Source organism: Plecotus auritus (assembly GCF_963455305.1).
Source record: "Plecotus auritus genome assembly, chromosome: 5".
NCBI classification, from domain to species: domain Eukaryota; kingdom Metazoa; phylum Chordata; class Mammalia; order Chiroptera; family Vespertilionidae; genus Plecotus; species Plecotus auritus.
The window spans coordinates 49,820,561-49,833,459 of NC_137776.1; the positions used below are offsets into that span (position 1 = coordinate 49,820,561).

At 41.3% G+C, this 12,899-nt stretch overlaps 1 protein-coding gene across 1 annotated transcript in view; it reads right to left on the minus strand.

Annotated features, from left to right (window-relative positions):
* MYO3B (myosin IIIB) overlaps nucleotides 1–12,899 on the minus strand; it is a gene marked incomplete at its 3' end in the record, with an annotated part of 379,148 nt that overhangs the window by 227,076 nt on the left and 139,173 nt on the right. Inside the window, exon 9 of the mRNA XM_080668808.1 lies at nucleotides 918–1,014. Within this exon, the coding sequence (XP_080524934.1) occupies nucleotides 918–1,014 (97 nt within the window). The remainder of the gene's footprint in view (nucleotides 1–917; nucleotides 1,015–12,899) is intronic.

The following is a 12,899-nucleotide window of genomic DNA, read 5'->3' on the forward strand; positions in this document are numbered from 1 at the left end:
TTAAAATACATTTCATTTTCAAAATTGAGTTTTAGCTGTTACAATGTGTATACATTTTTTGGAACACCCTATATTTTCCTCTAAAAGATAAAAGTAGTCCATTTAAAACATACAGTGACTCTAATGATACTAAAAGCAGATATCTGTCTTGAAAAAAAAAAAGAATATCTGAAAGAATTAGGCCCCCTGGGACTTGTTAGGACACTGAATATCCAGCAAAGGTTTTATTTGTTATTATGAAAAATGTATTTCACCCAATCAAAATTCTCTATTTAGAATTTGATTTAATAGATCATTCCTATTGATAAAATATAGACAAAATAGTAACTTTATTTCTAAAAGCACTGCACTTAAAATTTATGTGGTGGGAATATAGAATTGCACACTTTTATAAAATACTTAATGTTTCATGCATTGCAGTTAAGGGTCCCCAGAGGTAGAATCAGGAGAATCAGGTCCAATGCAATTAACAGCTCTATTAAACATGCATATTTTAAACGGGGAAAATCACAATTTTCAAATTGGGAACTCAAGCTATATTAACTTCACCATTTCCCTAAGTGAAGCTCCTCTTTATGAAGACCAAACAACCATCTTCATCTAAGGGTTAAAGTGCATTTTTTTTCTAAACAGAAAAACATTTTTGAGCTCATATAACACAGTCACATCTACAACATAAGAGCTTCATTGGAAAAAAAAATCTAATCCTTTTCTCATCATCATTTAGGACATTTCAGGGACTATAAAAAAACTGTGCAGGATGTCACAGCAACCAAATACACCCTAAGCTTCACCAAGGCTATGCAAGCAATTAAACTTTCAAACGACTATAGGAGAATATAGTCTAAACAGAAAAATCAGACCATTCACATGAAACAAATGTCATCTGTGAGAATTATCTACTAAATGTTTAGTACCTCATCCAGAACTTCTAGATTGACCAAATCATCCTCAAGGCAGTATTTTTCAGCATCTTCCACATGATAGAGTCTTCTGGTATGCATCCTTTCACGCCTAGAAGTTTATCCAAAGAATATTAGCACTAAGACAGTAAATAATGTAGCGGGAAGGAGGCAATGAAGATGTCTCGTTCACAGTCTTATCCCATGAAGTCTTATCACAGAGACTTCAGAGAAAGGGACAGGAAGAGCAAGTCCAGTCCAGGTCCCCACGTTCTCTCCCTGTCGCTGTGGGACTCCCAGGGGTTAGTGAGCTCCAGAGCTCGAGCCTTTCTTCTACCACGGTAGGAAGCATTACCAAATGGGTCCACCCACTACTTCTACCTGCTTTTCTCCAGTGCCAATCCCAGCACTTTCTCACATTTTTTTCTGTTCACTGTTAGGCATATAGTTTTCATTGGGTTACTTCCTTGGAGGTCCCCTCATGCTATCCACTGGTACCACCTCCAACTTTTTGAGAAATTTTGAAACTATAAGAAACTTCATAGAAAAATATAGCAAATATCAGTAAATCAGTAAGTGCTTACATTTTATGTTATTTGTTCATTTAAAATCCCTTTGTGACCCATGTTCCATACCACTCCCCTTTCCTGAATGGCCACTATTTGGTGGGTATCCTTCCAGTCTACTTTTAAATAGTGATTATATACAAATATGCACCCATGAACAATATACAGATTCTGTATGTTTAATTATAAAAATGATATTATAGTGTAGGTATCATTTTGCAAACTTGAGAGAAATCATAATACATATATCAACATTAGGCTGATTCCAATGTCTTGCTCTTAGAAACAAAGCATCACTCAGCATCTTTATATGAGCATGTGCTAAGCAGTGCCATCAGCGCTGCGATGGTTATCTCTGACCTACTGCAGACTGTCTGCATGCCCAGCTGTCCATCTCACCAATTTAACAAACCACTTTTAAAAGGTTTGACCTGCTGTGATTAGCAATGTATAACCTCTTCCCATGTATATAGGAAATCAAATTCCTTAAAATTATTTGCTCCCAAAAATGAAGCTGGCAACTTAGAAGCTGATATAGATGCAAGGTCCTTCCACTCTGAAAAAGACCACCTCATTTTCTCAGCCAGTGGGGAAAAAATGACCTTCTAGCTAGCCCTTTCTCTGCCTTCCCCACCCACTGTTCTTCTGAAACTGCTGCCTGCTTCATTTTCCTGCTCTGGCTATGGGATTTGGAAGGTCTATTGATAAGAAAAAATATATTTATTACCATTTTTATGTCTTTACTTACATTATCCTAGGTTACATATACTTATAGAAAGTGTTATATTGTTTTGTATTTGTCTACTTTTAAATTAATCAAAATAAATTTGGTTTAAATTTTTTAGTTTTCTTGAGTTAAATGATTTGTCATCATCATCACCAATTTAAATTTCCTTTAAATTCATATGCTCCACCTAGTGCCTTACTTGAGAATAGCATTTATTATCAATCTTTGCTGAAGAATTCCTTGTTTAATGTGAAATTTACAGACTTCCAACAAAAAGATACTTGGATTGATATTCCAAAGTTTAGAGGAATGGAAATACATGTAAACAAATAGGTAAATAGCAAAAGGCATTCTATTAAACCAAGAGTATTGCTCTGGATGGTGTGGCTCAGTTGATTAGGCATTGTCCAATACACCAAAAGGTGGTAGGTTCGATTCCTGGTCACGGCACCTATCCAGGTTGCAGTTCAATCCCCCATAATGCATGAATGGGAGGCAGCTGATTGATGTTTCTCTCTCAAATCAATGTTTCTCCCCCACTCTCTAAAATTAATAAAAACATATCCTCATCTGAGGATTTAAAAAAAGAAGAGCCTGGCCAGTGTTGCTCAGTGGTTGAGTGTTGACCTATGAACCAGGGGGTCATGGTTCAATTCTGGGTCAGGGCAATACCCAGGTTGTGGACTCCTTCCCCAGTAGGGGCATGCAGGAGGCAGCTGATCAATGATTCTCTCATCATTGATGTTTCTATCTCTCTCTCCCTCTCCCTTCCTCTCTCTAAAATTAATAATTTTTTTTTAAAGAAGAAGAATATATGGTAAGGTTTTAATGACTCAGGAGACATTTTCAAATTCCATATTACTTTGTTCTAGATTTCCTATTTGTTTTTATGAGGCCTTAAATTGAGTCATTCCTGCCAAGCCTCGTTTCCCAGACAAACGGAGTTTTGGGGGTTAAAGTTTAGAGACTCTAGGAAGAAACTGTGGGTTGGACTGGTTCCTAGAGTGTGGGGTTGGTATGGTGGTGGGTATGGTGCTGTGTAGGGCTGACCTTAGGTTTCAGTGATCAGAAAAGGAGGAATTGGTGTCTGAGTCCCTGGTTCAAGTGGCAACAAGGGCAAGGCTGAAACATCAAGTTCAAGGAAATGGGTGGAGAGTAAGAACTGGCTGTGAAGAGTGGGTGACAGAGGCAGAAGCTGGGAGTTCACCTAAGACAACAGAGGGCACCGATGAAGTAGAGAATGGGGGGACATTCTGAAATGTCTTAGGCCCAGCTCGTGACTAGGAAAGGAGCTGCAGAGCTCACCACACCGGGCCAGACACTGCAGTGATTGTTCTCGGGAATACATTCCTGAAGTGCGGCTGTCTTCACTACAGTTTAATCTCCATGCCACCTGCATTATGATTCAAACCATTCCTGTGTGAGCACTCTTAACTACCTCATCACGGGGCCTGCAGCTTCTATGTTTGAACTGATATAGAATGATATTGAAAACTATTATATGACAAGGAGAAATTCTGAGATGTCCTAAATTCAATTACAGCAGGCTGGAGGGGTGGAAGGGAGAGACCAGAGATGTTAATCAGCCATCAACTACAGGCTGAGACCAACAAAGACTGATAACATTTCTGAATGTATGTTAAAAGTGTGAATTAACCTCCAGGTGGCTATTTCAGCAATTATCTAAAGAGAATAGCTGAATAACTAACACAGGGCCACTGCATCTTGTTTATCTTGAATGAACTTCCAGACTATTGCCCACAACCAATCCTGAAGAGCAAACATTTCGTTCTATGGACTATGCACCTACCCAGAATGAGCCCCACTTCAAATTCCATACTACTTTTTTTTCTGGATTTCCTACTTGTTTTTATGAGGCTCTACGTATGTTGTCTGCCAAGTCTGGTTACTCAGACAAATGGAGTTCTCCCACCCCTTTATCTATAGCCAATATAAATTCTTTCAAAACAATGTATATATTCCTTCCCCAAATTCATGCATAAGAGTGCCTGTCAACTCCAGGATGGTGGCCACGCTGTCCTCTCCATCTACCCCTGCTGCTGGTGGTTTAGTCTGCATGCCCCCAGGACCTGGCCCTTTTTTCTGGCTAGCATATCACTCAATAAATTCCTTTCTTTTAGAAAAGTTTTAGGCCATAAAAGTTGTTGTTTTTTTTGTTTGTTTTACTTATATTAAGGGACTCCTTAATCCCTTAGCCTCTTCCTGTTTGTTGACTCTGCCTGTGGAAGCAGTGACTTCCATGTAGGAAGGTCAAACCAGGGCTCCAGGAGCTTCACCTAGGTGTGGCAGAATACAGTCTTCCCTTTACCACAACTATGATGAAGGACAACGTAATATAGAAGGAGGCCCTCTAAATCATAACTCAAGGATGGGATGGAGCCAAAATCCTTTAGCCTAACAATGACAGGGGATGTGCTAGTGAGAGGCTAAATTTTGCACTAAGAAATGCCTGATGGTCTTTTAGACAGTCAACCTGTGGCAGTATAGGCCACCACGGCCTCCATTCTTCCAAACTCAGGATCACAACCATCCCTTCCAGCCAAGAGTAGAACTGGAATGAGTGAAGAATGACTAACACAAGTCCCAGACACAAAATCTGCTCGAGCTGGTGTGGCTCAGTGGTTGAGCATCGACCTATGAACCAAGAGGTCACAGTTCCATTCCCAGTCAGGGCACATGCCCGGGTTGCAGGCTCAATCCCCAGCATGAGGCGTGCAGGACGCAGCCGACCATTGATTCTCTGTCATCATTGATGTTTCTACCTCTCTCTCCCTCTCCCTTCCTCTCTGAAAAAAAAAAAAAAAAAAAAAAAAATATATATATATATATATATATATATATATATTTTAAGAAAAACTGCTGGTGATCGATAAAACAAAGGTAGAGAAGGAATAAGGAGTCCAGGCTTACAGGTGGTAGCCCTCAAGACCAAGACAAAGGCTCCTGTGGGCATGGACAGAGCTCAGGGACAAGCTGACACATGGATAGATCAGAGAAACCACTCCCTTATCAACACACGCAATGGGTTCCATATAGTAAAGAAAATGTTACTCAAAATTGGAGATAGAGTACTACTAAAAGAACAAAGTCAGTGATGTTGCATATTTCTTACAAATCCTTATTTCCAGTTCATTATACCCTTTAATAACAGTGTTGATAAAAGAGAAACTTTTATTTGACTATAACTATATAATCATGGACCTAGAATGTGAAAACAATGGCAAATTATGAAGGCCTGACACCATTTCTACTGAAAGTGCAATACGGATGGAAATACATAATTCTAATTACATAAGCTCTATCTTGTCCTGGAACTTAAGCTTCCATCTATCAAATAAACTTCATGTAGATTAAAAATAGAAGTATAGGGGAGAAACCAAGATGGCGGCATAGGTAAGCACCTAAACTGCTGCCTCGCACAACAATTTCAAAACTACAACTAAAAGACAGAACGTCTATCACCCAGAACCACAGGAAAGTTGGCTGAGTGGAAGTTCTACAACTAGAAGGAAAGAGCAAACAGCATTGAGGGGTGCACAAGCGCTGAAAAGCTGAGGTACGGAGAGGCGCGAATCGGGCTGGTGACGGGTGACTGAAAGCGCTGCTGTTTTCAACCCGAAGGGAGATAAGCTCCCGATTACTCCGAACTCATTTCTGGGGAGACGTGGGGGACCCAAACTCCTACGGGGAGAAGCTGGACCATCTGCCGTGGGGTCAGAAAGTGAGGGAGGCTTGCTTGCAGGGCTGCGCGCAGGAACAATTGTTTATTGTGCTGGGGCGCAGGACGCGGGGACACGGTCGGAGACACAGAGCTGCAGAGCCGGCTTACTGGCAGCCATCGCTGTTTGCCACGCCCTAACCTAGTCACGCCCTGAGACCCCGCCCTGCACAATCTACGAACCCACCCAAGCTCCAAGCAGCGGCTTTAGCATAGGAATGGCCTGCCCTATCGCAGCTTAACCTAGCAAACTTGCAGCCCGAGTCAGACAGCTCCAAAACCTCCAAACTCCAAGCAAAGAGGAGAAAACTGTAGTTCTTGCTGTAGCTCCTGCTGGGTGGCCTCAGACAGTAGCTGACCGGCACCCCATTGGAGATCCAGAAGCTAGTGTACCTAGAGGTCAGTGTGAGACACCAGATTTCAACTCCTCACATCCATAAGTGACACATTCAAAGGCAGACTCAGTGAACACCAAAGCCCCACTGAAACAAGTCCTGCACCATAAGCGTGTCTCCAGCGCAGCAGTTCTTCCATTATAGACACAGAGGGTCCTCACAGCCAATTGGCCTGGAGGTCAATTCCTCCCAGTGTACCAACAGCAATCAAGGCTTAACTACACCAAGACTTTGCACTCAGCCCACAAAGGGGTGTACCAAAGGCGTCCACCTCAGGTGATTGGGGAGGCTGAGCTACTGGCCCCTATAGGTCACCTACCACACAAAGCCACTCCATCAACATAAGGAAGCAGCAAAATGCGGAGACAAAGAAACATGTCACGAATGAGAGAAATGGAGGAAAGCAAACTAATGGATGACATAGAGTTCAGAACCACATTTATAAGGTTACTCAAGAATCTTCTAAAAACCGCCGAGAAACTTGATGAGACCTCCAAGGAGCTTAGTGAGACCTTCAAGGACCTTAATGAGAATGCCAAAAAAATGGAAAAGGACCAGTCAGAAATTAAGCATACACTGTCTGAAATAAAGAATATACAGAAACTCAACTGTAGATCAACATACCCCAAGAATCAAACCAAAGATCTGAAATATGAGGAAACAAAAAACACCCAACCAGAAAAACAAAAAGAAAAAATCCAAAAATATGAAGATAGTGTAAGGAGCCTCTGGGACAACTTTAAGCGTACCAACAGCCGAATTTTTGGGGTGCCAGAAGAAGAGAAAGAGCAAAATATTGAAAACCTATTAGAAGAAATAATGACAGAAAACTTTCCCTACCTGGTGAAAGAAATAGACTTACAAGTTCAGGAAGCACACAGAACCCCATACAAGAGGAATCCAAAAAGGACCACACCAAGGCACATCATAATTAAAACGCCAAGGGCAAAAGACAAAGAGAATCTTGAAAGCAGCAAGAGAAAAACGGTTAGTTACCTACAAGGGAGCACCCATACGATTGTCAGCTGATTTCTCAACAGAAACTATGCAGGCCAGATGGGAGTGGCAAGAAATATTCAAAGTGATGAACAGCAAGAACCTACAACCAAGATTACTCTACCCAGCAAAGCTATCATTCAGAGTTGAAGGTCAGATAAAGAGCTTCACAGACAAGAAAAAGCTAAAGGAGTTCATCACCATCAAACCAGGATTACATGAAATGCTGAAGGGTGTTCTTTAAGAAGAGGAAGAAGAAGAAAAAGGTAAAGATAAAAATTATGAACAACAAAATGACATCAAATACATACCTACCAACAAGTGAATCTAAAAATCAAGTGAATAAAAAATCTGAAGAACAGTATGGACTGGTGAATATAATAGAATCAGGGACATAGAATGGGAGTGGACTGACAATTCTCAGGGGGGAGGGGGTGTGAGGGGTGCGGGAAGAGACTGGACAAAAAGCTTACACCTATGGATGAAGACAGTGGCGGGGGGTAAGGGCATGGGGTGGGGTGGGGAATCAGGTGGAGGGGAGCTAGGGGGAAAAAAAAGAGGAACACCTGTAATAATCTGAACAATAAAGATTTATTTAAAAAAAAACTGTAAAAAAATAAAAATAAAAATAGAAGTATAATTTGGATGGAAATCACTATAGTATCTTCCTGTTTTTTTCCTCTAAGCATGGTTTGGGCCAGAATTCCAATAAATCAGCATCTCATCATCAATTATTTTAGATAGTATTTTATATACCCACCTTCTCCAGGCAGCAAGAATCAGTGGCACTAGCAGAAAATTATATATGAATTTTTTCACTCAGTTACAGAGAGACATATATAGATGCAGACAGTAATTATAACAGGGTGTGGATTTGTTTCTTGTCTGTTAGAACAGGAGGATATTTAATCTTCTATGTGTCAAGCATCTTCAGCACTTGATAAAGTTTTCATTCAGAAGTCATTCATTTACATATATGCCAGGAACCCATCAGTGTACATAATATGGGGTTGGCGGTGCAGGCACTCACACTCACATTTGCCAGTAAAAGAGGGAGTGAACAGGCTTACTGGGAAAAGCTTGGCAGAGTGAGAAATCTGTTTTTAAAGGTCACTGCTGCAGGTTGAAAAGAAATCAGAAAAGCTGAGGTCATTGTTTTAATCAGCCTCAGGCAAACTGCAGGGGTAGAATCAAAATCCATTCAACAGAGCAGAAAACGAATCAGCAACTTAATTCTTCTACCAAGTAATAGAGCAGACCTTTGGCATTTAAGAATTTAACATTTGTGGTTTCAGCTGGTCCCAAGCCGCCTGCAGGGAAATGACATGCTGGATCTTGTAATTTTACAGAGGCTTGTGGTTGAGTACATGATGGGGGGTTGGAAGGCAGGAGGGGGTCCCAGTGCAGCTAACCCAGCACCTTCCCTACCTCCATGCTTCTTCCAGACAGCGGTTGGGCTCTTCTCCCACTAACGCTTGTGAAGTGATAAAAAAAAAAAAAAAAAAAAAGCATGCTTTCACAGCTACTTCTCTGAACTGTAATGGTGACAGGACATACCAGATGATGTCAATGAATTCAGGAATTTGCAAAACTAGTTTTGGGGAAAAGGTCTTTGTCAAGGTCAAGGAAATGGAAGCTGATGTAAAGGAAATGGCCCAATTGCTTAAAAGCATCTCAGACAGGTTAAGTAAAAATGAAGCCCCAAACTATTCACACAATTTTAGGGCTGTTTTAACATCCTTTGAGAGAGTAAGCCTTGGGTACATAACGTCTCTATTGTACCTGAATCAAATATATGCTATGGCAAAAATTATAAATTACTGGAGAAATGAAGTCCAACAGTTTTACTCAAACACTATAATCAGCATCAGCAAATGGTATCAGATCTCAAATAGTACAATGTCGCCATATATATATATATATTGAAGTGGAACTGGATCACAGCCTTACTTTTCAAAAAACTGCACCACTCAGAAGAGCTAGGATGCTTCCACCCAGGAGAGGTGAGAGGGGACCCATCACCCAAGCACTTCTTCATGCACAGTGCAGCCTCTGCTCTATTGTGAAAACAGATGATTCTTAGCCTTATTCTTGAACACTCCTTATCTCCTTATCACAACTGGAATGGACCACTTCCCCATAATGCTCTTGCCTGGTTCTGTCTTCCATCCACTTGAGAAGGCTAAAAGGCTAATTCCAATGTAACCCTGATGTTTGGGGGGACTAGCAATCTGAATCTGTGCCAGTAACCTAATGTACGTTCTTGATAACCTATAATTAAGTCACTGCCCCTTTCTCCAGAATCTGGTCTTGCAAGACCTGTTACCTAAATGCTCACATTTTACAGAGGTCATAAACCATGAACAAAACACAACCCCCAGAGGGGGTTATCGGTGCTGGTGCCAGCCCGAGCCCTTAAATGTGATCTAAGACCCCCATCCCAGCACATGGAGCTTTTTGCAAAGCCCGCAAAAGATCTAGAAGTATAATCCACATTTGGGGGACAAAAGAAACCAAAGGGGATAAAAGAAGAGCTTCCACCATATTGGTTTGCTCAGACCTTGGAGGCAACTCCTCTGAGACGGCCGTTGTAATAAAACTGTATAACTCCATTTCTCTAAGCATCGCTAGGGTTTCTTCGATCTTCTACAACACACTCACTCTGAGGGGTTAGGGGATGGAAGCACCATCCTTGCTCCCCTCTGCCTTTTCCCATCCATTGTTCTCCCTAACCTCTCTCTCTCTCCCTATTGGAAAAATTCACATCACTCTCTTATATCATCTTCTCCAGCATTTGACCCCCATTATCCTTTCTCTCTACCCCTTCCCCTGATATCAATCTTTGGTGTTCCCATCCCCAACCAATCACTTTGTTAATTCTTCTCAAATTCTGATCTCAGGATCCCTCAATTTGTCAACTCTTTAAAAACATTTGTTTCTAGGAGCATTTTCTCAATCTGTTGAGGTTTTGTTTTCCAGCAATTCTTGTCAGTTTGGCTCAAATAAACTCATAAAAATTCTCTACAGGTTTGAATGTTTCTTATGTTGACACTTTATTGAAATATCCACATATTGTACAATTTACCCAACTAAAGTGTTCAGTGTATGCACAGATATGTGCAACCATCACCACAGTCAATTTGAGAATATTTTCATTACCTCACTTCATTGCCCTTTAGCTATCACTCTGCTGTTATACCCCTAACCTCAACCTCTCCACCCACCCCCACCCAAGCCCCAAACAATCTATTTTCTGTCTTTAGAGAGTTCCCTATTTTGCACTTTCATGTGAATGGAGTTTTATGATATCTGGACTAAGTCATAGCATGTATCAGTGCTTCAATAAATAAAAACATTTATTTCTATTCCATAAAATTGTCTACAAATTGAGCTATATAACTAGTTCCCAATTATCTCTCAAAAGTTCCCAAGATCTCAGTTCTACAAACCCTTTCTTGACATCTTCTCACTGAATATGCTTTGTCTTCATTGTAACTGCCAGTCCCCTGACCCAGACTCAAAGTCAGTAAGCCACTTCTTGGCTTTCCTTTCTTCCATACCCAAAGGACTTCAAGGACACTCTCCTGCTCACCTTGATTCCCTTGCCCTCCTTTCCACCCATCATCCAAGTCATCCAAGCCAGTCTCAAGCCTAAAGAAAGCCACAGTATCTGATTTCTCTTCTACTCCTTCTTGCTAAGAATTGCTAGATATGATAAATGGAAAAGGTGGTGGTGGTGATGTACATTTTTTGAGAGGCTCTATGCAAATGCTCTCCAGAATGCTCTGCATGTGTTATCTTAAATACTAATTAACTTCATTAGCATGGAATGCTATTCAGTTAAGTTCCACCTGGGTTTTTTTGTGCTATTGAGCAATCACTGTTTCCATCTCTAATGCACCGTGATGATTTTCCTCATAGTGGCCACTTCAAAGATTTATCACTTCCCTGGAGTGTAACTCCCAACTAGGAGGACACCTTATTTAGGTTTTTGGAAAGATACAGGCCATTAACATGAGTTTCCTTAGAGTACTTCCTCTGTCCCCTGCTCCCCACTTGCACCCCTCAAATTTCTGAATATCTTCATATAACTTTGCTGTGTCTTTCCCAACCTAGAGGTTCTTTCTAAAGTCAGAAATTAGGGCCCTGATTTCCGCCACCCCACCCCCACCTTGCTTCCTCTCTCTCTCCAATGTCTCCCTCTATACAAGATCTTTTCCTTCACTTGTCTAAGTTTTCCCCTTCCCTATAGTTTTCCTCACACTACCAACTTCTTTCTTCCCTGGGGAAAGTACTGAAGTGAATAGAACATTTCCTATCTTTGCAGGAAGAGTAAAACAGTTTCCCCTGTAAGCTGTAGGTCTCATTTTTCTGCATTTGCTCTCAAAACTAAACAATTGTCTCCAGCTGGGGGCCCAGGACTGTTCAGACCATTGAAGAACCCTGCTTTGGGCAGAAAGCTGGAAGCTTTGTGCATTACCTGGAAGTACATAGCATTGCATTTGATAGAATATGAAAAGGAAACATTTTTTTTGCTGGTCTCTGTCTCTTAATGTCTTGCAATTTCTGTTTGATTGCGGTCTGAACCAGGGCAGGGAGGCAGCCCAGTGTGGGTAGACCCTGTGATACTGCTCTCTTTCCCTAATCCCTCTCATTCAATCCCCAGTCAATCCTACATGGCCACTATCTTAATATCTTCTGTTTTTGCAATTGCCAGGATCTGCTCTCACGCATCTCCCTGGCTCCCGCTCTGCCAGCTCCATTCCCTTCTCCATGCTGCAATACGAACAACCTTCCTGGAGCACACCCTTGCTTGAAACCCTTCAGTGGCTCCCAAGTGTCTAAGGAACAAATCCAAGCTCATTAACCCATCATAACCTGGCCCCTTATCTTCCCCGCCCCTGCCACATCCCATGCCAAGTTCCAGCAATGCCAACTAATTTTTTTTACCAAATCCCCTAAACTCTCTCCAGTCTCAGTGCCTTTGCCCTTTGCTCATTGCTCATTCTCCCCCTCTACCTGGAATAACCCTTCCCCCACTATCTTCAGGACAGTTCAAGGATCATCTTCCCACCAATTCCAGGGGTCTTCCTTTCCCAGGTGCTCTGGGAGGTACCCCAGCCTCCCTCCATCCAGGCACTTTTCATGCTGAGCTGTTCTGGGAAGATGATACTTCTCTGCTTCACACACTGGACTATTAGCTCTCTATCAGGAACTGTATCTGACTCACTTTTGTAGTTCCTCTGCTCAGCAGCGGGCCTGACACATACACACATAAACACCTCATAAATGAATAAATTAGATTTTAAATAAGAGATAGAAATTGATATTTTTAACATTTAGTACCTCAGTACTGTTTATTTTCATGATGTTGTTTGGTAAGCAAACAAAGATGAATTTTCACAGATTAAATCCAAAAGAAACGGAGGCCTTTGTTTTAAATAGGCCATGTGCACTACTTCTACTACTACTGTTAACACTGATTGAGGGCTAACTCTGTCATCAACCCTATTCTCATGTATTTTTTATGTGTTGACTCAACCCTCAAAATAACCCCCATTTTATAGATGAAGA